The sequence below is a fragment of the Grammomys surdaster genome, unplaced genomic scaffold (assembly GCF_004785775.1).
Source record: "Grammomys surdaster isolate TR1022 unplaced genomic scaffold, NIH_TR_1.0 203, whole genome shotgun sequence".
NCBI classification, from domain to species: Eukaryota; Metazoa; Chordata; class Mammalia; order Rodentia; family Muridae; genus Grammomys; species Grammomys surdaster.
Window position 1 is genome coordinate 627089 of NW_021604648.1, and position 26061 is coordinate 653149.

A 26061-nucleotide genomic window follows, 5' to 3' on the forward strand; every position below is an offset into this window, starting at 1 on the left:
CTCAAATGGGTCAGGTGAAAGAAAGCAGATTTATTCCTGGGACGCCTTGGGTCCCCAGGAAAGCCAGATTTCTAACCTCCCTCAGAGTTGATGGGCCCCAGCTGTATGTATATACTGAGGGTAGCCAGAACTGCCACTTTGCCACTGGGACCACCACGGGGCCTAGAGATGTCGTGCTGTAGTGCTGTAGGAAAGGTGGTGTCCCCATCCCTGCCCCCAGAGGCCTTTCTGGAGACTGGAGGAGGCAGGGACCAGAGATGCTGCCCTGTTTTGTGTTTGTCTGGGCCCTGACTCTGTTCCATGCTCTGGGCACAATGGGGACTAGGCCTAATCCAGGTACTGTACTGTGTTGTGTGTATATGTCTCCAACGCTCCAGGAGTCTGGGCAGGAGGGCCTACCTCGCAGCTGGATAAGTAAGCTTCATTTTTGTCTTGATGTGGGGCATCTGGCCTTCATGGCCTCTCTCTGTGTGTCTTTCTTCACTCTCGGTACATAAGGGTCTCTGTCTTTGGGTTTAATGACAGGAGAGTTCCCGTTACCAAGTTCCTGCTGTGTCTACTTTCCCACAGGTCCCCTTGGTCCCAATGCCAGGGGCCTGTCTGTGGCTGTTGAAGGGTAAGGGGATCCGGAGGGAAGCAGGCTGAAGGGCTGGCCAGCCTGGAACAGGTGGGCCTGCCGATCTGGTTGACAGCTGCTTTGTCCCTCCATCTCCTGCTTCCCCTGTTCCCCCCACCCCCCGCACTGCTCCCGTGTCTGGACACGTGCAGACGGTGCTCTATGCAGTGACGAGGAGCTGGCCTTGTTTTCTGTGCTTTACCTGACAGCTGAGTGACAGCCCACTGTGCTTTGCAGCAGGGAAGAGGCTGGAAGAGGCGACACTGCAGCGTCAGCTCCCTCTGCCACCCCAGCCTCCCGGCCAGCAGGCCCAGTGCCAGCCCTCCCTCTCAGGAAACTTCTGACCATGACCCAGGTTGGGAATGGCTGGCCAGTGAATGTGAGCGGGGACAGTAGCGTTGAGGCCCCAAGCTTGATCTGGCTGTCCTATTGTTCAGAAAACTTGCAATGAAGTCTCAGGGAAGTGAAATGAGAAGGGACAGTTAGGGTCGCTGTGTGTGTGAGCACCTCCCTGTTCCCCATTGCTGAGCGTGGAGCTTGTATGGTACCAGGAACAAAGGGTTTTAATTCCATTTCATGAAGGAGTATGGCAGCAGGGCCACCAAAGTCACATGGCCAGGAAGAGCAGAGCTGGGGAGTTCTGTGGCCTGAGGTCCCTGATAATGGGACCCTAGGGCTCCGTGTGAGGTGTCTGTCACTGACCACATGATCTTGGGCAGGGCATGTCACCTCTCTGATTTGACTCATCTGTGCAGTGGATGATGCCTGTGTTTTAAACCTTGGATGTGCTTGTGAGGTACTGGGGTGTTCTGGGAGCTGCCAGCACAGGCATGCGCAGACATGAGAGACCCAAAGTTGCTTTAACTTTTTAAGGGCTCCAGAAGCACCCAGTATAAATAGCCTACTCCTAGTTGGGGTCTTTGAGGTAGAGCCTGAGGAACACAGCCCAGCACAGAGCTTGCAGAAGTGGAGTAAGCCGGCCTCCTATGTCCCAAGGAGATGGCACCTGTGTCTCAATCGAGCTCAAAGTGGGAGCCCACTTCTGAGTGTGCCTCCTTGTCAGCTATTGAGGGACCAGGCTGATCCCCCAGTCTCAGGGTCAGAGGAACAGCAGTACCTGAGGTAAGCTTACCAGAGCCAGCAAAGTGAGAAGAAGCTGGTCATGGTAGCTTGTGGCTTCTGCACGAGAGAGACCGAGGAATCCTGGGCTATGTACTGAGCTACAGAGTAAGGCCTTGTCCCAACAAGCAAACATACACTAATAGAGTGCAATACTAAGCAGCCCAAGGACCATGGGCAAAGCAGTGGTGAAGGCAGGACCCTCACTGCGGCTCTGCAGTAAGGGGTGTCGGGATAAGAACTGGGAATGCCCAAGCATAAGCACCCATTCTGGAATTTCTACACAGAAAGAACACCTTGAATCTGCAGGCCTTGATGGCTGGAACCGCAGGCATGGCCCAGACAAATGCGTAGGTCCCACACCTTGCCTAGGGCCAGTGTAGAGACCCAAGAGTCAGTATGTGGTCCTGGAGTGGAGTCCTTGCCAGGATATAGGCTGGTGGGATGGGTGCTGTCTGGGAGGGTTTCCTGGATAAGGTTGGGGTCTATGGAAGTTGGCAGCAGGTGACATTCCCAAGCTAGCTTCTAACAAAGTCTTAGGGGCAGGGACCCAATGCCTTGTGATGTGGGTGCAGATGCTGAGCAACCCTCAGGGGCCTCTTGGGTCCTGTGTATATATGGATCAGTGGTTCCCCTGCCCTGAGACTAGGCTGAGGTTGTAGCTCGGTGAGTACAGGGCTTGCCTAGCATGTGCCTCGTTCTACAGCAGTGCATGAGGCAGACGTGGTAGGAAGTACCTGTAACCCCTAACACTAGGGAAGGCTCCACAGCCTGCTCTGTATAAGAGCCAGTCTCAGAAAGAGAAGGAGGGCTGGTGAGATGGTTTGAAGGGTAAACATGAAGGCCTGTGCTTACACTCCCAGAGTTGTAAAAGCTGGATATAGTAGTGTGCATCTGTGACCCCATCAGTGTGTCTGTGACCCCATGAGTGTGTATGCGACATCACTGTGTGTGTGACCTCCTCATCAGTGTGCGTCTGTGACCCTATGAGTGTGGGTCTGTGACCTCATCAGTGTGTGTGTCACCTCATCAGCGTGTGTGTGACCTCATCAGTGTGCGTCTGTGACCTCATCAGTGTGTGTCTGTGACCCCATCAGTGTGTCTGTGACCTCATCAGTGTGTATGTGACATCAGTGTGTGTGTGACCTCATCAGTGTGCGTCTGTGACCCCATCAGTGTGCGTCTGTGACCCCATCAGTATGAGTCTGTGACCCCATCAGCGTGTCTGTGACCTCATCAGTGTGTCTGTGACATCAGTGTGTGTGTGACCTCATCAGTGTGCGTCTGTGACCCCATCAGTGTGCATCTGTGACCCCATCAGTGTGCGTCTGTGACCCCATCAGTGTGTGTCTGTGACTCCAGTGCTAGAAAGCAGAGACAGGCAGATCTCTGAGCTCCCTGGCCACCAGACTAGCTGAAACAGTGAGCTCCGGGTTCAGTGAGAAACTCTGTGTTAAAAAATGAATAAACAAAATAAAATAATATGAAGAGCAGTAGAAGAAGACACCTCATTGACCTCTTATGTCCACACATACTGCCTTGGGTGAGTGAACCTGAACACATGTGCAAACACATGCACGCACGCACACACACAGACACACAGACACACAGACTAGGAGTGCCTGGGGCTGGGCCTGGTGTAAGTAAAGCTCTGTAATCTTTTAACTGAGACCTGAGACCCAGCCTTGTCAGAACCCTGATGCTTCCAGCACCAACTTTACTCCCCTCGGCCGCCATTTCTTCTATAGCAGGAAGTGACAGCGTCTACTCTGAGGGATGCTGTAACACACAGCCAGGTCAAATATGTCCCATGCCCTCATAACAGCAAGCTGGAACTTGGAGTTTTCAGAGTAAGTCTCTAGAGTGGGCGTAGCCCAGAGGCATCTTCCTTTGTAAATAAGAGAGTATATTGTTATTGGTTTTGGTTTTGTCCAGAACCTGTCTGGGTAGGAGAGCAGGGATCCACTAGGAAGGGTGTGTTTGAGACTCAGGGGAGCGGTCCCAGCAGGGAATGCCTGAGTGAAGGTCTGGCAGAATGGAGGTCTAGGATGCTTTGGGAAACTGGGGAACTGGCACAGAAGGCCTAGGAAAGGATCAGATGGGCTTTCTCTGTGTGCGGGTGTGCTTGAATGTAGCTGAAGGTGACAGAGGCTAAGGGGAACAAAGGGCCACTCACCTTCTATTTCTGTCCCTGCAGGACATGAGGAAGCACGTGACCATGACCCTGCTGGACACAGAGCAATCGTACGTGGAGTCACTGCGCACCCTAATGCAGGTGAGGCCATGGCCTAGGCCTGAAAGCATCCTCCCAGTATGGGCAGCAGACAGGTGGGCTTACTCACACAAACAGGGACTGAGATCAAGAGCTGTGACCCTGGACGTGGCCACCCCTGCAGGGTTGGTGAGACTAGAGGATCCAGGTAGAGTAGGAGTCTCTACCCTAGAGTTACCACGTCCCCTCAGCAGTCCTGGATCCAGTTTTGAGCTGTGCACCCTTTTCCCTTTCTGTGACTAGAATTAAATGCTAAGTATCTGCTCAGAGCAGGCCCTGGTCCAGATTCAGGAAGCCCAAGGATGCGGGAAAGACAAGCCTGCTGAGGGCATGGAGACTCTAGAGCAGCAGTTCTCAACCTTTCTAACGCTGCATCCTTTAATATAGTCCTTCATGTTATGGTGATCCTCAACCATAAAATTACTTTGCTGCTACTTCATAACTAATATTGCTGCTGTTATGAATCGTAGTATAACTATATAATATGCAGAATATCTGATATGAGACCCTTGTGGGGGTCATGACTCACAGATTGAAAACCACTACTGTAGAAGCATGGGAGGCGCCTGGCCACTGTGCCATCAGTGAAAGCTCCCCAGAGAAGGTGCAGTGGGGATGGTTCTGTTCTGCAGAGGGCACGCACATTTAGGGAGCTATGTGGTGTGGAGTATGAGGGGTTGGTTCTTGGGTGATGTTGTGGGAGCCAGCAAGGGTCATGCCATGGGGTCCTTGAACCCCAGGAGAGGGATTTGGACCACAGTTCCTGAAGGGTCATCAGAGGGTTTTGAGACAGGTAGGTATGTGGTTGGACTTGTGCTTTGGGAAGTCTGCATAACTACTGGGTGGCAGAAGAAGCTGTCCCAGGGCCACAGGGCTCCAGTAAGGGGACAGACCGTGGGAAGGACAAGGGGGGACAGACACTTAGGAGGTAAGCTCCTCAGGTCGAGGGAGGGGGTGTGAGGTGGGAAGACAGGTCTATGCCTGGGCCCCTGGCCTGGGAGAGGTGGAGCACAGATGGGGAGGGTGCATCTATGGCAGAATTATGGGCAGAGGCCAGAGCCTGGGTGTATGTGCTGAAATGGGGCCCACAAACACAACTGAAGATGAGCTTATCCAAGCCACCACAGCTCAGGGTGAAGTAGACCCCAGGAAATATCCAGAACCATTCACCCTTCCTTCTTCCCCCTCCTCCTCTTCCACATATCTACACAGAGCCCTTCTGCAGACCAAACCCTGTTCTCTGGGCAGTGCAGGGATCTCCATCCAACAGTGAGCCTGAGGGACAGGAATCTTTTCCCTGGAACTCATGGGCTATTATTCAGGAGAGTTGCCCTCACCAGCCAGACAGGTCACACTGTCACCACCAGAAGTGACTGGTGTGGTGACACAGAATTCAAGGGTGTGGACACATATGGGTAGTACTCCACTAGAAAAAGACAGTGATTCCAACACACACTACAGCACTGATGAACCCGGACGACATAGTGCTAAGTGAAGTGAGCTACCACAAACAGCCAGGACTGGATGGCGAGTGTTCAAGGTGCTGCTGTAGTTAAGCTTTCAGAGACAGAAGGTGGAGTGGCGGAGGCCGGGGTCCAGAGGAGGCTGGGGCTGGGGAAGGGTGATGTGGGGAGTTAGTGTTCAGTGGTCCAGAGTTTTCATCTGGGAGATGAAGTTGGCATTTACACCACAGTGTGAATGTGTGTGTGGTAATCTGAACACTTAAAACTGATTCAAGTGGGGCTAGGAATGGAACTCAGAAGAGTGCTTATCTAACATGCAAGAAGCCCTGGGTTTGATTCCCAGGCCTGCATAAGCCAGGTTTGGTGATACACACCTATAATCCCACCACTCAAGAAGTAGAGGCAAGAGGATCAAAAATACAAGGTTATCTTTGGCTAATAGATAATCCAAGGGAGGTCATGAGGACGTGTTTCAAAAACATAAAAGAAACTAGTTAAAGTGACAAATTATATAAGAAATACATTGCCTCTGGTTTTATCAAAATGTCCAATGAGCTAAGAACATAAAATAAGGATGTCCTTGTTGTGTGGGCTCAGAGAATGTGACTCTCAGTTTGGGGTGTTCAGCAGAGACCTGAGGGGTGGGTAGGATTTTAGCAGAGAGCCTGTTGAGGGGAACAGGTAGAGGACACAACAGAAGCAAAGACCAGGACAGTGGAGAAGCCACCATCACCACCAGAAGTGACTGGTGTGGCTGCCAAGGAGAAAGGCAAGAAGCCAGACAAGATCTAGGGTCTCTTGTGGCACAAGGAAACCTAGGAGGGATCCCCAAGATGTCAGACAAGAAGAAAGTAATCATGCAAGGACCCATGGCCATCCCCTGGTTAGAGCTGGAGGCTGTACGGTCAGACAGACAGACAGGCAGACAGGCAGACAGGCAGACAGGCAGGCTTGGAGTCGCTTGTCCCCTACTGGGGACGGGAGTTTGAGTCTCTTCACTTCTCTAAGCCTTGGTTTCACTGGCAAAATGAGGCTGTTCGTGTATTTTCCCGAAGGGGAGATGGAAAGATGGTGATGATGCCCCTCGTGCCTGTCAGCAGGGAGGAGGAGCCGTGGGACACAGAGCGGGCAGGCCTGGAATCAGAATCCTCTGGGCTCTGTGAGGCAAGCAGGCCTGGGGTTGAGATTTCTGGGTGGAAGGGGGAAGGTAGAAGTGATCAGGAGGGTATCACCTGAACCCAAGGGCGGGGGTACCACAGCCCAGGAGTGTGAGCGGAAGACTGCTCCCTCCAGGGTTCTGGAGCCTGGCCCTAGTGCTCACACTTGGCTGCACTTCTTGGTCAGCTGTGTAACCTGGAACAGATCATGGACCCAGTTGTGCCTCACCTGCCCTGGCTGTAGAGGGGGGATCATGATAGCACCTGTCCCAAATGCATATCTTAAAGAGAGATGGGTGTAGCATCTCACATATTGCCTGTACGTGTGTTCATGTGTATGTGTGTTGGTGTGTGTGTATGTTGCTGTTTGTGTATGTGTGTTGGTGTGTATATATGTGTGTGTGTTGCAGTTTGTATGTATATGTGTGTTCAAGTATGTTTGTATGTGTGTGAGTCCATGTGTGTGCATGTGTTGCTGTGTGTGTGCTGCTGTTTGTGTATGTGTTGGTGTATATATGTGTGTTGCTATCTATATGTGTGTGTTGCTGTTTGTATGTGTATGTGTGGTGGTATGTAGATGTGTGTGTGTGTGCGCGCGCGCGTGTATGTGTGTACCAGCTCAGAAAAAAACAAACAAAATAACAAAGGAATCACATACCAAGGGCAGCAGTCAGAAGGAGGTGGGAATTGAACGCAGGCCATAACTCTATATACCCTTTTCCTGGATTTCACTCCCATTCTTGAGTTTTGTCTTGAACCCCAATTTTTCAGCTAAGATTACACTGCGTTTTCCTAAGCAACCGTTCTCCCCTAGGCCCCCTAGGCCCTCTACTCTCTTGCTTCCAGAGTTCTTACTCCCTTCTGGCATACTATGGAATCGCTGTTTATGTCTTCCATGGCTTATGTGCCCCTGCTCAGCTTCTAGCTCTCCGGTGTGCGGCTTCATGGCTCCTGCGGTGTGCCTGCCCCTCTGCCGGGTGACCCAGAGGTGAATGGGATCACTTTTGCTCTGAGAGAAACCACAGATCCTGACCAGTCAAGGTTCTGGCTCGTACTGGCCAGAGAGCCCTGTATAAGGAGGCCAGCTGTTAGCTACTCACGTCACCCTGTGCATTTTCAGATTCTCCAGCCAAGATCATTCTGTTCAGCTTTGACTTCTTCAAGTTTGTTTTACAAAACAAGCCAGATTTCTTTTAAACGTTTAATATAAATGTTATTTTATAAATGTAACATCACATATGTCTTTCAAAAAAACCCTTCATTTTTTTGGCTTGCAGTTGCATCATGGGCCAGTAGAGGGTGATCTTGCCATGCAAATGCCAGTGGAGGGGCATGCTGTTCGTGCTTAGAAAACACCACTAAATAAATGTACATTTGTGATGAAAAACAGAAATTCTAGTCACAGACTGCCCAGGAAATACAAAAACTTTTAAACTAGTCTCTAGTACAGGCCGCCAGTAATTTCAGAGATAGCTTCCAGTGCCCTGCCTACCACTGCTTTAATGTAGAACCCAAGAAGGCCTTCTCGGCCGGGCGGTGGTGGCGCACGCCTTTGATCCCAGCACTTGGGAGGCAGAGGCAGGTGGATTTCTGAGTTCGAGGCCAGCCTGGTCTACAGAGTGAGTTCCAGGACAGCCAGGGCTACACACAGAGAAACCCTGTCTCGAAAAACCAAAAAAAAAAGAAAAAAGAAAAAAGAAGGCCTTCTCATTTCAATAAATTTAGAGTTTATTTTATAGTAGGTAGCATATCATACTTTAATTGGCTTCAGTTTTTTTTCCCTTAGAAGATAACTAAAAATAACAATATATCTTAGATATATCACATTTGGTGAAATGTGGTTTTGTTTTTTGTGTGTTTCATTTGACTAGATATAAGCTCTGTTATATCTTTTCTTATGCTAGGTTTTGTGTGTATGTGTGTGTGCGTGTGTGTTTGAGAGAAGGTCTCACTATGTAGCCGAGGCTGGCTTTAAACTTGTGGTAATCCTCCTGCCTCAGTCTCCTGAGTACTGAGATTACAGGTGTATACCATTGTGTTTATCTTTTGGGTCTTCTTATTCATTGCTGTCTTCTATCTCTTAGAACAGTGCCTGGCAAACTCAGTAAATATTTATTGAGTTAACAAGGTGGGGCTGTCTCCGGGAAAGCATCCCACCAACTCTCCCCGTCTTCTTGCTTTCCTCCCTCCAAGATCTTTTCATGAATCTATCATGCTTTCCCTGTGCTTCTCCTTTGATAAAGCCCTGAGCGAGGCAATGATAGGTAGCATTGAGAGGACAGAGTCTTCCTCCCACTGCTGAGCTCCTGGTCTCTCAGGGAGGCACAGTGGCAAGTCACTGAGCTGCAAACCCGGGGGATTCCCTGTGCAGAGACCTGTGCAGATGAGGTGAGGGTACCTCTGGAGGAAGATGAACTGACCCTGTGTGTCCTCCAGGGCTACATGCAGCCACTGAAGCAGCCAGAGAACTCCTTGCTGTGTGACCCGTCTCTGGTGGACGAGATCTTCGACCAGATCCCCGAGCTGCTGGAGCACCACGAGCAGTTCCTGGAGCAGGTGCGGCACTGCGTGCAGACGTGGCACGCCCAGCAGAAGGTGGGAGCCCTGCTCGTCCAGTCGGTGAGTGCCTCTGCCACGGGGACTGCAGCTGTAGACCTTGACTGGGACGTGGACGGGGGAGCTGGCACTGCTGCTGACCAGGACCTCACGTTCAGATGGGTGTGACATTGATGCTCACTGCATTCTGGCTCCTTTTTTAATAACCATAGTTCATACCCTCTGGCGCTTTTTGCATGCTGGGCATTATCCTGCATAGTATATATCCCAGGGCCCTGGCCTTGCCTGTCATCTGCCACATACTCCTCGTCCCACGAACCACAGCATCCCGTGAACTTCTCAGGGTCCTTCAGTGCTGGCTCAGAATTCCAAAAGAACCACAAAAACGAAGTTAAAACAAAAACGAGCAAACAAAGCACAACCCCAGAACAAACAAACAATGCTGGGCGGTGGTGATACACGTGTGCATTTAACCCCAGCAGTTGGGAGGCAGAGGCAGGTGGAGCTCTGTGAGTTTGACGCCAGCCTGGTCTACAGAAGGAGTTCTAAGACAGCCAGAGCTACACAGAGAAACTGTATCTCAAAAAAAAAAAAAAAAGAAAAAACCTACAAACAAAACATTTCATTTTATTAAAAATCCTGCAAACATACTGTAAGTTTAATTATATTTGAAAAACATTTAAGTTACATTTTTGAAGTCCCAAGAATTCTTGACAATGATTGATTAATCATAGCCAAACTCAAATAAAGTGTTAACTTAGAACCACATAGTTACAAAAGCAAAACTGTAGAGAATCCTTGCAGAAAATTCCATGAGCCAAAAAGAAGAAATGGTCCACATAGCAAGTTTAAAGCCAGTCAGGGATACATAGTGAAACTCGGTCTTAAAAATTAAAAAGTCCTCTCTCCTTTGGGCTGTGCGCTTGTTTAATTGTGCTTAATATTAGGTAGAGTAGAGCCTTAACCTCCAGAGGTGTTCGCTTGTTCTTGCTGCTTAGAAACTGGTGCCACCAGGTAGGATTAAGTGCTGTTGCCCTCACCCTCTGTCACTTAAGCTCAACCTCTGTATGGACCTGGATGCTGTCTGTGGGCTCACCAGGGGCTCAACCCAAGGCAGGCCCTCCCAAGAGAGTTGTCCTCCCTCATCTACTCAGGCTCAGCCACGTCCTTCAGAGACAGGACACTTGGCACCTTAGAGAATCAGGGACTCCAAGACCTGTATCTTAGCCTGTCCTTGGTGCAGCTGAGACAGGAACCCGGTTGTCCTCCTTTGAAGGAAAGCCACCTGACCTAGCACCTACCACCAGCCAACCAGCAGGATTAGCCACCAGTGTGTACCCTGTCCTGAGCCAGGCTTCATTCTGCCAGGAGAGAGTCCCTAAGTCAGGCAGCAAGCACAGTCCATAAAAGCAGGCTGCAGCAGCCAGGGGTGTTTGGTTTGGCTGGGAGGGGTGTTCCTCATGGAGGAAGAAGCTGCACAGGCAGAGTCCCAGAAGCTAGAATGGGTCACTCCTACTCAGGTTACATACAGAAGCTAGGACAGGGTGATGCAGTGAGGGACACCTCTGCCTGCCTAACCTGCCTCCTCACCCACAGTTCTCCAAAGACGTCTTGGTGAACATCTATTCTGCCTATATTGATAACTTCCTTAATGCAAAGGATGCTGTGCGTGTAGCTAAGGAGGCCAGACCAGCCTTTCTCAAGTTCTTGGAGGTACACGGGCTGGGGTAGGGGTGAAGTTAACCTCACATCAGGCTAGTTCTGGGCATCCCTGGAGCTCTTGACCAGAACACTGTGCTGGTAGCAAGTGTGTCAGCCTCTGCCCTTGGGCTTACCTGGAGGGACTTGGCAAGGAGTGTGTGCATCGTTCCTCACATGGGAACTCCTCCACTCCTGCCTTGGGTTTCAGCAAAGCATGCGTGAGAACAAGGAAAAGCAGGCGCTGTCTGACCTCATGATCAAGCCTGTGCAGAGAATCCCACGCTATGAGCTGCTGGTGAAGGTAGGCATGGTGCTGGTTGGACTGGGAGGCATGGAGTGGGAGCATGTCTGTTCTCAGACTTCAGGCAGGAAAGAAAGTCCTCCTTGATGCCTATACCATAGTCTCGTGTGCTCTAGCAGTCAGTGCCTCAAGGGCAGCTAAGCAGGTCCCCATTCCCACCCCAGGACCTTCTGAAGCACACACCGGAAGACCATCCAGACCACCCTCTGCTGCTCGATGCTCAGCGGAACATCAAGCAGGTGGCTGAACGCATCAACAAGGGTGTGCGGAGTGCTGAGGAGGCAGAGCGGCATGCCCGTGTGCTGCAGGAGATCGAAGCCCACATCGAGGGCATGGAGGATGTACGTGCCCCACCCTGCCATGCCCCATCCTGTCCCTGACTGTATCTGCATCTGTCACCTGGGTTGTGGCCATCCACATCCAGGTCTGTGGTCTGCTTGCTTCTGTGACCACAGTGCCCCACCCTTCTGTGTCCTCCTCCTCCTCTGTCTGACCTGTGTCCTTGCCTGGCAGCACAGCATTGCAAGAGAAGACAGGAAGTTGCTCTGGCTAACCTCGTTCATAGAGTGGCCAACTGATCACTGAAGGGTTAATGGATTAATAACTAGTTCTTAAGACCTCTTGTTTCTCCTACCCAACAGCTCCAGGCCCCCCTGCGGCGGTTCCTGAGGCAGGAGATGGTTACTGAAGTGGTAAGGGGTCTCCCATTTGCTGCTTCCCCCATGTACTGTTAACCCACCCAAGTTCACTCTCTAGTGCCTGCTGCCCTCAGGTTCCTGCTCCCCAACCCTCACTACAGTGGGAGCCCTGCACAAATCCTGACTCCACATAGATGGGGAGAGCCCTTACCCCTCCCTCGGACTTGCAGTCCCTGTGGGCACTGTGGTAATATAGGTCGGCCTCTAGACCGTGCACACTCAGCCTGAATGCCACTTTGGACCCTACAGAAGGCAATTGGAGGCAAGAAGGACCGATCCCTCTTCCTGTTCACAGACCTCATTGTCTGCACCACCCTGAAGCGGAAGTCGGGCTCCCTGAGGCGCAGCTCCGTGAGCCTGTGAGTGGCCAGGGTGGGGCTGGGTGGTGCAGGCAGGAGAGCCATGGATCTGTTGCGGGCTCTACTCCCTGCCCCAGCCAGAGCACCCCATTGGCTACCCACAGGTACACAGCAGCCAGCGTCATTGATACGGCCAGCAAATACAAGATGCTGTGGAAGCTGCCCCTGGAAGACACGGACATCATCAAGGGTGAGGCTGACTTGAGTCTGTTAGAGACGGACGGGTTCTAGTGTTGGCTCCTCTGAGTCTGGCTGCCTGTCTACCGATTTTTCTGCTTTGTCATTGATTTTTCATCCCATGTGAGGGGCTGTTTTTGAAGAACCTGGTTAGTTTCCATGCAACCAGATGTACTTATCCCTGCAAATCATCCTCTAGTGCCCTAGCAAGTTCTCCAAGAGTTGGTCGCTCTGTGCCATGTGGCTCTAAACCAGGCCCAGTCCCCTCCTCCCAGGCCTGTTTTTTTCTGAAAACTGCCTGTTGACCTTGTTTCTGAGAGCTTGGGTCTGGAAGCTCTCCTTTTGCCAGACCCGTGTCCAGCTGAAGGCTGCACAGTAAGGGAAGTATGTCTGTCCAAGCTTGACCTTGTCTTATGTGTCCATGGCTTTCCTCTGTCCTCGCCAGGGGCATCTCAAGCCACCAATCGGGAGACCATCCAGAAGGCCATCAGCCGCCTGGATGAGGACCTGGCCACCCTGAGCCAAATGAGCAAGCTCTCGGAGAGCCTTGGCTTCCCCCACCAGGTCTGTGCCCTGAGCTAAGGCTGTGTTGGCTGGGACCTCCCCTGACCTTGTCTGAGGGAGAGACAGTCTAAGCTTTTGCCTGAGGGAGCAGTTGGTCCTGTCACTTAGCTGAAGGGGAAAATTATAGTCTTGCTCCCACTTAAGGGAAGTGACAGGCCCAGGGTCTGAGGGAGGAGACATCCGAAGGGGAGAGAGGCCCAGCCCTGTCTGTGGCAGAAGGAGGCTCCCTTCCACTGTCTGAGGGGAGAGACAGGTCCCTTCAGTAGGTGCCCATGTGGTAAGACCTTGGCCTGAGGCCTAGGCTCTTTTCCCACAGAGTCTGGATGATGCACTGAAGGATCTCTCAGCCGCCATGCACCGGGACCTGTCAGAAAAGCAGGCGCTGTGCTACTCCCTCGCCTTCCCACCCACCAAGCTGGAGCTGTGTGCCACCCGACCCGAGGGCACTGACTCCTACATCTTTGAGTTTCCCCACCCCGATGCCCGCCTGGGCTTTGAGCAGGCCTTTGATGAGGCCAAGAGGAAGCTGGGTGAGCCAGGGTTCATGCTGGTGCCTTCTCTCACAGTCCCTGGGCAGTCCTGACTATAGAAGCCAGAACTCTGTGAACTGGCCTCCGACCTCCAGCAGCTGATAGGAGGGTGAACTGAGACTTCCACAGGGAAATGGCTCTGGCTCCCAGCTTCTCCCTGGCAGGGAAGGCACTCCTGGAGAGTCATTTTAGGACAGGGACCCCAGCATAGGCCTGAACCACTAAGACCTTCCTCTTCCTCAGTAGAGACGCAGCTTTGTTCTGGAAGTTTTTAAGTCTATAGCTTAGAGATTCAGGGATACTCATTGTACAGAAAGGAACACTGAGGCCAAACACAGATGGAGTAATCCATGGTCTCTCATTCTGGCAAAGCTGGCACCAGGCCCTCCCTAGCCAGACTGGGATGGGTTAGGAGCAGAGCCAGAATGAGGTGGGTGCTAAGCAGGGTGTATCTCCTTTTGCCCTGTCTCTCCTACTACAGCATCCAGTAAAAGCTGTCTAGACCCTGAGTTCCTGAAGGCCATCCCTATCATGAAAACTCGAAGTGGCATGCAGGTGTGTGTGTGCGCGTGGGGGCCTCGTAGATGTGTTTGTTCAAAGCTACATGTGTAGGAGTTTTTGTTCCCTGTACCATGTCACATATATATTTTAAACATTGTGATTGCTCCCCGTGTCTGAGTATATACGAGTGCACATGGCATGTGTAACGTGTATGTATAGGCATGTGCATATGAACAAAGGCTGTAGATTTGAAGTCTAGTTCCTACGCCTGTATGAGTTTTCATACCTAACCAATAGAACTAGAATCACATATTAATTAAATACATACATTCATGGTCCTATTCGTAGTACATGTATGTGTACATACAGGTTTGGATGACTTTGTATCAGGCATTGTGCATTTGACACGTAGCATGGTGTAGAGATGTATGCAAACCTGCCGCCCCTCCGGTACTGACACAGTTCTAACGTTCATCTTTCCCTGTCCGTTGGGGTTTCCCACAGTTTTCGTGTGCTGCCCCCACCTTCAGCAGCTGCCCAGAGCCGGCGCCAGAGGTATGGGTGTGCAACAGTGATGGCTACGTGGGTCAGGTGTGCTTGCTAAGCTTGAGGGCGGAGCCAGACGTGGAGGCCTGCATCGCTGTTTGCTCTGCCCGCATTCTCTGTATCGGAGCGGTGCCAGGTCTGCAACCACGCTGCCCGCGGTAAGGCCCTGGTGGCGAGCCTACGATGCCACTAACCTTTGGCCCAGTACACACAAAATGTTGACCCCGTGGCGATGGGCGGGGCCGGGAGGTGGGCTGCCCGTGGGCGGGGTCGGTTTAGGGTGCTATCTCGGGCGCCTCCTAGTGGCATCTCTTGTTCTTTTTTCCTTTGTCTCTAGAGAGCAGCCAGAGCCCTTGAGGAACCCCCCAGAGACCACACTGGAGTCCACTGGGCCAGAGCTAGATGTTGAGGCCACAGCTGAGGAGGAAGCAGCGACACTGGCTGAGCCAGGGCCTCAGCCTTGCCTACACATTTCCATCTCAGGATCTGGCCTGGAGATGGATCCAGGCCCCACCAAGGGTGACCCCCAGCCGGAGCTGGTGCCCTTTGACAGCGACTCTGACGACGAATCTTCACCCAGCCCCTCCGGGACACTACAGAGCCAAGCCAGCCAGTCTACCATTTCCTCCAGCTTTGGCAGTGAGTGTGGGTGGGAATCAAGAAGACAGTGAGTGAGGAGACATCAATGGAGGCAAAGGCTGGAGTCCGTTCACTAGGTGTTAGCATCTACCAAGTGGGGGACAGAGATAGGAAGACTCAGAAGGCAGTGAGACAGACGCATCGGGTCCTGGAAACCTTGGAGTACAGTTAAGGAAGATGGGTATTGGGTAGAGTGGCTAGTCCCTCCATCTATACCTGGCTGGACTTAAGATAGCCAGACAAGGACTAGAAACCTGTAGTGAGTGCTGAGAGTGAGCAGGGGAAAGGCCTTAGCAGATACAGGGACCAGGGAAGGAGGGATATGGCCAGGAGGGACACATTGAGACCTAGAAAGATGTCGGCTCTCTGCCCAGTGGAGGGGAATAGGGATAGAGATCTTTGTCCCCTCAGATGAAGAGACCCCAAGCTCCAAGGAGGCCACTGCAGAGACAACCAGCTCTGAGGAAGAGCAAGAGCCTGGCTTCCTGTCACTCTCTGGCTCCTTTGGGCCAAGCGGTCCCTGTGGTGCCAGCCCAATGGATGGAAGAGCCCTTCGACGCTCCAGCCGTGGATCCTTCACAAGGGGCAGCCTTGAGGACCTGTTGAGCGTGGACCCTGAGGCCTACCAGAGTTCCGTGTGGCTGGGCACTGAGGATGGCTGGTAGGGGCAGGGGAGTCCTAAAGCAAAAGTGAGGGGGTGGGGGTGGGTCTAGTCTCTGGGGTCCTGCTAGCTGAGGATACCAGAGGCCCTGAAACTAGTACCTGTGTCAGTATCTGGTGGAGGGGAGGTAGAGGCAAGAGACGGTGGAGCCAGGTGAGGGGATGACACCTGGGGCTGGTAGATCTGACCACTTGTCACAAATGCTCCCCTAACCCACAGTGTCCACGTCTACCAGTCCTCTGATAGCATCCGCGATCGCAGGAACAGCATGAAGCTCCAGCACGCTGCATCCGTGACCTGCATCCTGTAAGGCCCCGGGTTGTCCTTCCCACCCAGACTCTTCTTGGCCAGCACATAGGCCGCCTCTGTTCCTCTGCCCTGGCTCTGCTGCCCCCCCTTTCTGAGGAAGATGCAGGACAGAAGCCTAGACCAGGGCCAGCTGTGCATCTTCCAGACTGTTAGCATGGGTGTGTCAGTGTGGCTTCTTGGCCTCAGGTTCCCCCAACTTTGATAGTAGAGAATAAAAATAAAAAGAGTGATCTTTTAGGAGCCAGAGCCATGGTACCCGTGATTTCCTTGGCCTCGGGATCCCCGTTTCAGCCTCAAGAAGTATCTCATTTCCTTTTTCTCAGGTATCTGAATAACCAGGTGTTTGTGTCTTTGGCCAATGGAGAACTTGTAGTCTACCAAAGGGAAGCAGGTAGGCACCCACACACCTGCCCTCAGCCCTTGGTGGTAACCGAGCCATCACCTAGGTAAACGGGAATCTGAGCCCAGGCCTAGACATACAGAGGCTCTTGGCGACTCCTGGGCCTGGATCTTCTCTGATGAGCGGGAGGAGCATCCGCATCTCTTAGGGAAGACTGAGACATAAAGTCGGGACTGCACTAAAATTTTTGTTTTACGTTTTCTTCAACCCATTCCTTCTCCAGGGCGTTTCTGGGATCCCCAGAACTTCAAATCGATGACCCTGGGTTCTCAGGGGAGCCCCATTACCAAGATGGTGTCTGTGGGTGGACGGCTGTGGTGTGGCTGCCAGAACCGGGTCCTTGTCCTGAGCCCTGACACATTGCAGCTGGAGGTAGCAGGGGTCGGGGACAGAGTTGGTGATTTGGGGTGAGCTGGGATCACAGGAGAGGGAGATAAGGCCAGAGGGACAGAGAAGCATCCAGCCTAGGTGTTAAGACCTTTCACTGAGCCCTGTCTCTTACCAAGCCAGTCTCTACCCGTCTGTGACCCTCATTTCTGCTCTAGCTAGTGAGGAAGACAGCAAGTTCCCATAATCATTAGAATTCCTCAGTTATGTTCCTGCTGTGTCCTCTCTGAGCAGTACTGGGTCCTGTGGGACAGAGGGTCCTTCTTGATGTCAGCATCCCTATAAGTCTCTGGCCTATAGTCCTGCTTCATTTACATGCAGGCCATAAGCTTCCAGTCTGGACAGAACCTAGGGGCCACAGGTTTCCTTGGGTTTCATCAACTGAGTTGAAGGTTATAGCCTGGGGTCTGGCCCTGGCTCTATGACTAGTCCGGTATGTGACCATGGGCCTTCTTAGGGTATGACTTTCCTCCTAGGCTAACATGTCCCCAACTATCCAGAGAGAGAGACCAATGACTGGTCTAACACCCACACAAGCTTTAGTCACTCAAGTGTCATAGCGAAAGGGCACCCCTTTTTACTTCTGGAGGATTAAGTGGGCAAGCTGTGAAATTGATCAACCAGACCCAGGACCAAGACTGCCTCGGCTCTCAATCTGGGCAGGTCTCTAGAGAAGTTTGTGGGGAGCTGTGTGTGGGATGGGCAAGGGTGGGGCTCAGGCAGGAGGACCCTGGGCAGCTTTGCCAATACCGCCTGATCTCTGCCCTCCTTCCCTACAGCACACATTCTACGTGGGGCAGGATTCCAGCCGAAGTGTGGCTTGCATGGTCGACTCCAGCCTGGGTGTGTGGGTGACCTTGAAAGGTAGTGCCCATGTTTGTCTCTATCATCCAGACACCTTTGAGCAGCTGGCAGAGGTAGATGTCACACCTCCTGTGCACAAGATGCTGGCAGGTACTGACTTGCCACTCCCATCCTGGGGGAGGCCTTGGCAGGGTCAGCCAAAGGCTCAAAGATGCTGCTTTCCCCCCAGGCTCAGACGCCATCATCCGACAGCACAAGGCAGCCTGCCTGAGGATCACAGCACTGTTGGTGTGTGCAGAGCTGCTGTGGGTGGGCACCAGTGCTGGCGTTGTGCTGACGATACCCACCTCTCCAAGCACTGTCAGCTGCCCACGAGCACCTCTCAGCCCGGCTGGCCTGTGCCAGGGCCACACTGGCCATGTCCGCTTCCTGGCTGCAGTCCAGCTGCCTGACGGCTTCAACCTTCTCTGTTCAACCCCACCACCTCCCCCAGACACAGGTGGGTCTGCACATTCCACACCCATCCAGGGGTTCTGCCAGGGGAGGCTTTAGGAGGGTGGAGAAGTAGAAACTAGAAGGGAAGCCTGTTACAAGAAAAAGGCTGCAGAGCCCTCAAATGGAACTATGTGGGCACACGTGTGCATATGCATGTGCTAAGTGTGTGTGTGTGTGTGTGTGTGTGTGTGTGTGTGTGTGTGTGTGTGTGTGTGTTGAGTGAACGTGTGCATGTGCTGAGTGCGTGCATCTGTGTGTACGAAGTTGTTCAGGGAAGTGTCATAGGAATCAGGAAGTGAGCTATACTAAGCTAATCAGAGACAGATATTCATGGAAAATATATCCTGTTGTGTGTGTTTCTTAAATGTATTTGGAAGTAAACCAGAGCTAGAAATGAGGTATAGACAGGAAATGAACTCCGAAGTGATGTCCAGAACGGGAAGTAGAAAGAGCACCAGAAAAGAGGATAGAGAACGGACAGGAAGTAGGTTTAGAAGGGGAAACAATAGGAAAATGAGGTCCTTCTCGGAGGTCATGATGCTTTTATAGGACAAGAAGCCTTGTTCCCCAGAGGAAGTGATGGAATCAGGAGACTGTAGAGCCTAATGTTGGCCCTGTGTGGACCTGGAGAGGGAAAGGATCGCGTGCACGTAGGCGCTACATAGCGACAGCTCATGTTCTGAAGGCTGTGTGTTCGGATGATTTCATTGCTGTGTGTACGTCATAGATCACATACAGACACCTAGATGGTGTAAGGCCACAGGGCTGTGCTACGTGATACATATAAATGGTCTAGCCTGTTGCTCGTAGAGCCCTGATGAGTAAAGCACAGGTTAAACCATGGACAAGAGGGCTCGATGCAATAAAGAGCTGCAGTAAGCCCAAGGCAGACCAGGCTGCTCCCAGTACACCCTGTGTGGTGTTTACAGTAAGGGTTTTTGTTTGTTTGTTTTTGTTTTGTTTTTTGAGACAGTTTCTCTGTGTAGACCTGACTGTCTTGGAACTCATTCTGTAGACCAGGTTGGCCTGGAACTCAGAAATCCGCCTGCCTCTGCCTCCCAAGTGCTGGGACTAAAAGCGTGCGCCACCACTGCCCGGCAAATTTTGGTCATCTATGAAAGCAACAACTGCTCTTAACTGCTGAGCCATCTCTCTAGATCCTCCTCCTCCTCCTCCTCCTCCTCCTCCTCCCCCTCCTCTTCCTCCTCCTCCTGCTCTTCCTCTTCCTCCTTCTCCTCCTCCTTTTCCTCTTCCTCCTGCTCTTCCTTCCCCCCTCCTCCTCTCCTCTTCCTTCTTCTCTTCCTCCTCCTCCTTTTCTCCCTTCTCCTTCTCCTCCTTTTCTAAAAATAGTTCAGGGTCTTTGACTGAACTGGGAGCTCATCCATTAGGCTAGGCTGAGTGGCCAGTGAGCCCCGGCTCCTCCTGTCTCTGCCTCCCCCAGTACTGGACTTACAGACACATGCCCACTGCACTCAGGGCTTTTACATGGGTGCTGGGGACGTGAACTGTCTCCAGCCACTCCACCCCAACCTTTCTAATCAGGAATGACATTAATTTCTTAGCTGCTTTCCATCTTTATTACTGCTGCACATATAAGGTCCTCTTTATTGTAACTACACAATGAATTTTGGCCAATGAGACTGAGAAGTCCTTATCACCTAGGGAAGCTGTGGCCATCTTACCGGCAACGAGTCACACCACTTACATGTCAGAGTATAAACAGACCTACTGTGCAACCAGACAGTTAAAAGTGTAGCACATTCACTTATGTGCAGAGCATATGTTATGTGTAATAAATATGTTGCTGATTTGTTTATTTTCTTTTTATCTTTCCTGGACTTTTGTTTTTGTTTGGGAGTTGATCCAGAGCAATATGCATGCAAAGACTTTTTCCTACACCCTGAATATGCTAAGCTTTTTTAGCTAAGTATACACCTACTACTTACATTAAGAAAGTTTATTAGGGGGCTGGAGAGATGGCTCATCGGTTAAGAGCACTTGCTACTCTTTCAGGGGTCCTGAGTTCAAGTCCCAGCACCCACATGGGGGCTTTCAATTATTTATAGCGAGTTCTGATGCCTTCTTCTGGTGTGCAGGTGCACATGCAAATAGAGCATATACACATAATTAGTTAAAAAAGAAAGTTTATTAGCCAGGTGCTGTTGGCACATGCCTTTGCTCCCAGCACGCAGGAGGAATCTCTTGATCTGGAGGTCAGCCTGGTCTATAGAGTGAGTTTAGGACAGTCAAAGCTACACAGAGAGACCCTGACTCAAAAAAAAAAAAAAAAGGCCAAAGTTCAGTTCCTACCATTCAAATCAGATGGCTCTCCAGTACACACATACACACACACACACACACACACAAATAAAAATAAAATATCTATAAAAATTATCTTAAAAATAATAGTAATGTAGATCCATGCAGCAGGCAGTGGTGACGTACACCATTAGTCCTAGGACTCAGGAGGCAGAAGCTGGAGGACCTTTGGGAGTGAAGGGCCATCATAGTCTACAGACCAAGTTCCAGGACAGCCAGGCCTACCCTGTCTTAAACCCCCACCCCCAAAACAATAGAAAGCTGAGGGTTGTGACACAAAGCTTTAGTCCCAGCATTCAGGAGGCCGAGGCAGGTGGAACTCTGCAAGCTCGGGCCAGCCAGGACTACATAGGGAGATCCTGTTTCAAAACAAACAAACAAAACCAGATTGATCAAGGAAGACATCCATCCACTATAGACATCTGGCCTCCACGTTGCACATACACTGTAAGATGCACACCCACATGAGTATGTGTACACACCACGCAGAGGAAGAGCACAAATGCACATGTGTGAGCACCCACACACACATAGGCATAAGAAGTGTGACTGGCAAGTAAGTAGACTTTTTCAATAAGGAAATTCTTGGTTAACAGGAAGTAGGAATCCCCCCACAGGAAGTGTGTGTCTTACCATCTTCTGGGATGTAGAATTTCAAACAGCCATAGGACATGAAGCTACAAGTTGGCTCAGGCTGACCTATCTCTCTCCTTGTTCCCCAGGCCCTGAGAAGCTGCCATCCCTGGATCATCGGGACTCCCCTCGGCGCCGAGGCCCTGCCTCACCCAGGCCTAAAATGTTGGTCATCAGTGGTGGTGATGGCTCTGAGGACTTCCGACTCAGCAGTGGAGGTGGCGGCAGCAGCGAGACTGTGGGCCGAGACGACAGCACAAACCACCTGCTCCTGTGGAGGGTGTGAGCCTGCCCTCTGTGGCCGAGGACTCACCTGTCTGCTTGCCCTCAGCCTGCCTGTCTCTTCCCAGGCCACATGCAGACTTGAGCAGAGTGTCCAAGCAGGGGCATGCCACATGGACTCTGTCTCATCTTTGTGGAAGCATCCTGGTAGAACACCACCAGCTAGGCCGAGGCCTCTCTTACCCACTGACTACCCTAGTGCTCCCCTTTGGGAGCAGGGTGGAGATGTGGGGGCTGCCCAGGACCTCTGTCCCTGAAGCTTCTACCAAAGACACAGCTGGGCCTAGACCCCACAGGGCTGGGGAGGCCATGTGCAATATGTGGAGAGCTCTCTGGGGCAGTGTGAAGGCTAAGGGGCAGTACCCTTTCCTGTGTACAGTATTTATGTTAATTTTTTTAGATGAATACTTTCCAAAGCACTTATTTATGCAGTGACCCAGGGCAGGACATGATGTGAGGAAAAGACAGGAGGATAAAAGCCCTTTCCTGCCTGAGAGGCCACCCTGGAACCCTAACCAAGCTGTCCTAGAAGGACCAATGCCCATCTGTTACACACACACACACACACACACACACACTCAACACACTCACATTCACTCTGCGTGTTCAGAGCACTAAGACACTGTCTCTTAACATAAACTCCAGCCCTCCCTGATGGGGCTGCCCATCCTAATCCAGAAGCAAAGTTGGCTCAGTTACTCTCACTGGGAGGCTTCCCAGGGTTTAGCATTTCCAAGGTGATGCCTGAAGTTCCTTAATGTGGGAACTTAATGTGGTCTGGGACAGGGCTCTCAGGTAAGAGAAAAGGGCCTTCAGTCCTCACTGCTGGCTCGAGCCCCAGCTCCTGCCTCCCCATGTCTCATGCACTGGCACGATGGTCACCTTGTGGGTGGACCTATGAGTCCCCTCTGACCACTTAATCGAGTCCCTCTAAACACCCACCCTGCCAAGGGCAGCCCCTTCAGGAAGGACACCCCACCCCCACACCCCAGAGTTGAGGGGCTAGACATAACCTTTTCAACTGAGAAGGTTATCCCTTGCCGCCAGGCTGCAGGGAGCCACCCTGACCCTCAGCCCCTTGCTTCAGCTACAACTCCAAAGGTCTGGTTTCAGATAGGGTTTGTTTGTTCTGTTTGATTTTGTTTTTCTTTGGGGTGGGTGGGTCATTGTGGTCTTAGATGATGTTTCTCTTGCTACCAAACAGCCATGTATTAACTCTCCTCAGATGATGAAATTTAAAGAGTCAATAAATAGAAACACCAAATGACGGCTCCCCCCTGGCCTTGGGCCATCATGGCCTCCTGTCAGCTGACTCCCCAAGGACGAGGGCTTTCTGACTCTAACTCACTTGGGCCAAAGGGAGGAGATAAAGAAGTCCTGGGGTGATGGGGTTGACACTGACTTGCTGGGTTGTCACGGGCAGACTGCCCCGTCTGGGCTTCAGTCTCCTCATTAGAAGAATCAAGGAATTTTGAATGTTAGAATTCCTTACAGCTCATCTGCTTATTAATAGTGCATCCGTCTAGAGCTTCCAAGTCAGTCTAGGTCTGGGCTCGGAAGTCTGACGCAGACATGGGGCCAGGGCAGTAGAGCTCCTGTCTTAAGACTCCTCTGGAGCAGAACTGCCACCCAAGTCTGGTCCAAAGACATGTAGCAGTAAATCAGACTGCAAGGAATTTAAGTGCCCAGCAACATGGAGCCACTCTCTAGGGACAAAGAGCCCCTCACACCATGGTGTCCCCATGGGACTGGAAGTGGCCTTCACAACAAAGGGCAGTTATGCCTCATCTCTGGTTCAGCCCAAATGACTGCCTTAAAAATTCAGTTTCTTGGACTGGAACAATAACAGCTTAGTGGTTAAGAGCACTAACTGCTCTTCGAGAGAACCCAGGTTCAGTCTCCAGCAGCTCAGTCAGCTTAACTCCAATCCCGAGGGATCAAATGCCCTCTTCTGGCCTCCAGGGGTACTGCATGCATATGGCCACAAACATCCATGCAGGCAAAATACCCATACACACAAAGTAATACATTTTCAATTAAAAAATATGCTGGTTTTGCACTGAACACATAGTTCAGTTGATAGACTGTATGCTTGGCATGTGGGAATACTGGAGCAAGGTGTTCTTAAGTTCAAAACCAGCTTAGACCAGGTATGACGGTTGTGCCTATAATCCTAGCACTTGGGAGTCACTGGCCAGTGCATCTGAATGAATTCAAAGCCAGCCTGGTCTACCTGACATGTTCTAGGTAAGCCAGTGCTGCATGGTGCATTTCAAAACAAAATGGTCTGCATGGCAAGACACACACACACACAAGAAAAAGGGAGAAAGTGTAGGCGTGGCTTTATTAACTCACATGCATCCCTCAGGGATCAACACCAGAGAATGTGTGTAGGACATCTTGCTAACAGCATTTTCGTGAGGATATGGTTGTGCTAGTGTGGAATTCAGGATGAAATGGAAGGAACACAGGCTTTGCATGGAACAGCTTCTGTTTCGAATCTTGACTGACACCAGCCTGAGTTATTTCCTTCTCAGTAATGGGCTCTGATAACCTCTTCTCCCCTACAGGATGGTTGGCTACTGCATATAGTTCTTGGAATGCCAAGAGGTCCATTCTGGCCCTTAAATCTAAAAGGTGCCGTGATTGGAGACCTGAGCTGGCAATCAAGAGCCCAGTGGTCTTGATGTTGAAGGCCCACCTCAGGCTCGTCCTCCCTGCCACTAGTCCAGTTAATTTGCATTTCTGTCAGTGGCTGTCACCCTCAGTGCTTCAGCCATTTCTGCCACTCCAGGATTTCTACCCTCCACAGAGGCCCAAAGCAGACTGCACTTTCAGTACTACATACACAGGGCTGGTCTGCACCATCCTCCCAGTAAGTGCCTCACTGGGAATAGGACTGGCACATTGCACTACCACTGAGAAGACTGCCTGCCAGGGCATGGGCTGGCCTGAGGACAGGTGCCTTTCTGGGTCAGGCACTCAGCCTGTGCCAGTTTGCTGTGAGTAGGGCGGTCCTGAGGGGACAGACCCAAGGGAGACTCCTGGAAAATTTACAACCTGGGCTGTTCATTATATTCTCTGGGGGCACAGGCCCCCACAAAGGCCAATTAAATTAAAACCTTAGCTAGGACCCAGGTACCAGTATTTTTATAGGAAGCCACTGATACATAACACTTGAATGAGAAAGTACACGGTGTACAGCTCAGTGGATGTATATAAAGGCCAAGAGTCGGCGTCCATCACCCCAACAGCTCTCCTTATATTCAAGGCCACCCAGGCTTGAGACACCATGGGGTGTGGTTTTCCCAGACAGCATAGAGAACTGCCTTAAAGGGCATGATCGTGAGTGAGAGGAAGCAGGACCAGGGTTTGCTGTGAAGCAGGAACATGCAAGGAGGGGTGTAGCATGTAGCGGGGGGTGTAATGTGCAAAGAGGGGCGTAAGAGCCTGACATGAACGGTTCATCTTTCAGATAGAAGGAGAAAGGGCTGAAGAAGCTAGGATGAATGCTCCGAGGGCAGGGTATGGCCTCTGCTTCATCCCCAAGCCTACTTACTGTAGCACTCACCATACAATAAGTGCTCAATAAATGTTGAATTCATGTTTAATGAAATAAACATTGGAGAATCCAGTTGAGACACAGCTGTATGTCTTTTGCTTTTTGAGACAATGTCTGTAGCTGGGGATGACCTTGGACTTCTGATCCTCCTGCCTTGAATGCTGGGATTAGACATGAGTGCCACCACAACTGGTTTTATTTAATGCTGTAATCAAACCCAGGGCGGTGCTCATGCCAGGCAAGCATTCTGCCTCTGAGATACATCTCTGAGCTGTAGGTCTTACACACTGAGGGACAGTAAACCCAGATTCCTTTGGCTGCTTGCTGAAAGCCACAGCTGGGCTCCTCTGATCCTTAAAATGGTCCAGGAAGGTTGTTGCCACTATTTCCTTTTCTGATGAGGAAACTGAGGCTCAATGTCTTCTTCCTCAAGGCCATTCACCTGTCAGAACTGGATTCACCCCTCAGGTCTTAATACCTTGTGGGAGAGAAGGAGGTGGTCAGACAAGGTATCTGGAAGAACAGAGTGGCCAGAGCCACATCAGGGCTCACATTCAGACTCTCTGAGGAGTAACTCCTGCTGGATCCCAGAGGAGGGAGCGAGTCGGGGCCGAAGACCGTCTTTTCCAGGAGCTGCTTCTGCAGATTCCCTTGAGCTAGAGAGAAAGGTCAGGACTTAGCTAGACCTCCTCAAAAGGGAGATGAAACTTAGGGGCCAGGACTTACTAGTGATCACACAGAAAGGCAGGATTGACACTAGGGAAGAGACTCTAGGCTAGAAAGTTTCTCATGGTCAGAAAAGTCAGGAAATGTCTCTTAGGATGAGAAGAAGCAAAGGCTCACACTAGTCTGTAGGTCTAGGGAGCTTGGCAGGAGAGCAGAAGTCTGGCTAATGCCCTGTCTTAGTCTTGAGCTGAGCCCGGGGAGGAGAGGGGGTACCCAAGGATTAGAAAGCAAGCTCCAGTCCTGGCCTCTGCTCGCTGGCACCCCTGACCTCTGAGAGCCCTTCA

At 51.4% G+C, this 26061-nt stretch overlaps 1 protein-coding gene across 1 annotated transcript in view; it reads left to right on the forward strand.

The window, feature by feature from the left end:
* Arhgef17 (Rho guanine nucleotide exchange factor 17) overlaps positions 1–25128 on the forward strand; it is a 56726-nt gene extending 31598 nt beyond the window's left edge. Inside the window, exons 2-21 of the mRNA XM_028770681.1 lie at positions 3933–4010; positions 9064–9246; positions 10780–10896; positions 11093–11185; positions 11350–11526; positions 11827–11877; positions 12133–12242; positions 12347–12432; positions 12865–12983; positions 13300–13513; positions 13995–14068; positions 14519–14718; positions 14898–15199; positions 15611–15860; positions 16080–16166; positions 16493–16560; positions 16793–16941; positions 17736–17910; positions 17990–18259; positions 21297–25128. Coding sequence (XP_028626514.1) covers positions 3933–4010; positions 9064–9246; positions 10780–10896; positions 11093–11185; positions 11350–11526; positions 11827–11877; positions 12133–12242; positions 12347–12432; positions 12865–12983; positions 13300–13513; positions 13995–14068; positions 14519–14718; positions 14898–15199; positions 15611–15860; positions 16080–16166; positions 16493–16560; positions 16793–16941; positions 17736–17910; positions 17990–18259; positions 21297–21493 — 3000 coding nt within the window. The 3' untranslated portion in view covers positions 21494–25128. The remainder of the gene's footprint in view (positions 1–3932; positions 4011–9063; positions 9247–10779; positions 10897–11092; positions 11186–11349; positions 11527–11826; positions 11878–12132; positions 12243–12346; positions 12433–12864; positions 12984–13299; positions 13514–13994; positions 14069–14518; positions 14719–14897; positions 15200–15610; positions 15861–16079; positions 16167–16492; positions 16561–16792; positions 16942–17735; positions 17911–17989; positions 18260–21296) is intronic.
* Positions 25129–26061: the final 933 nt, after the last annotated feature.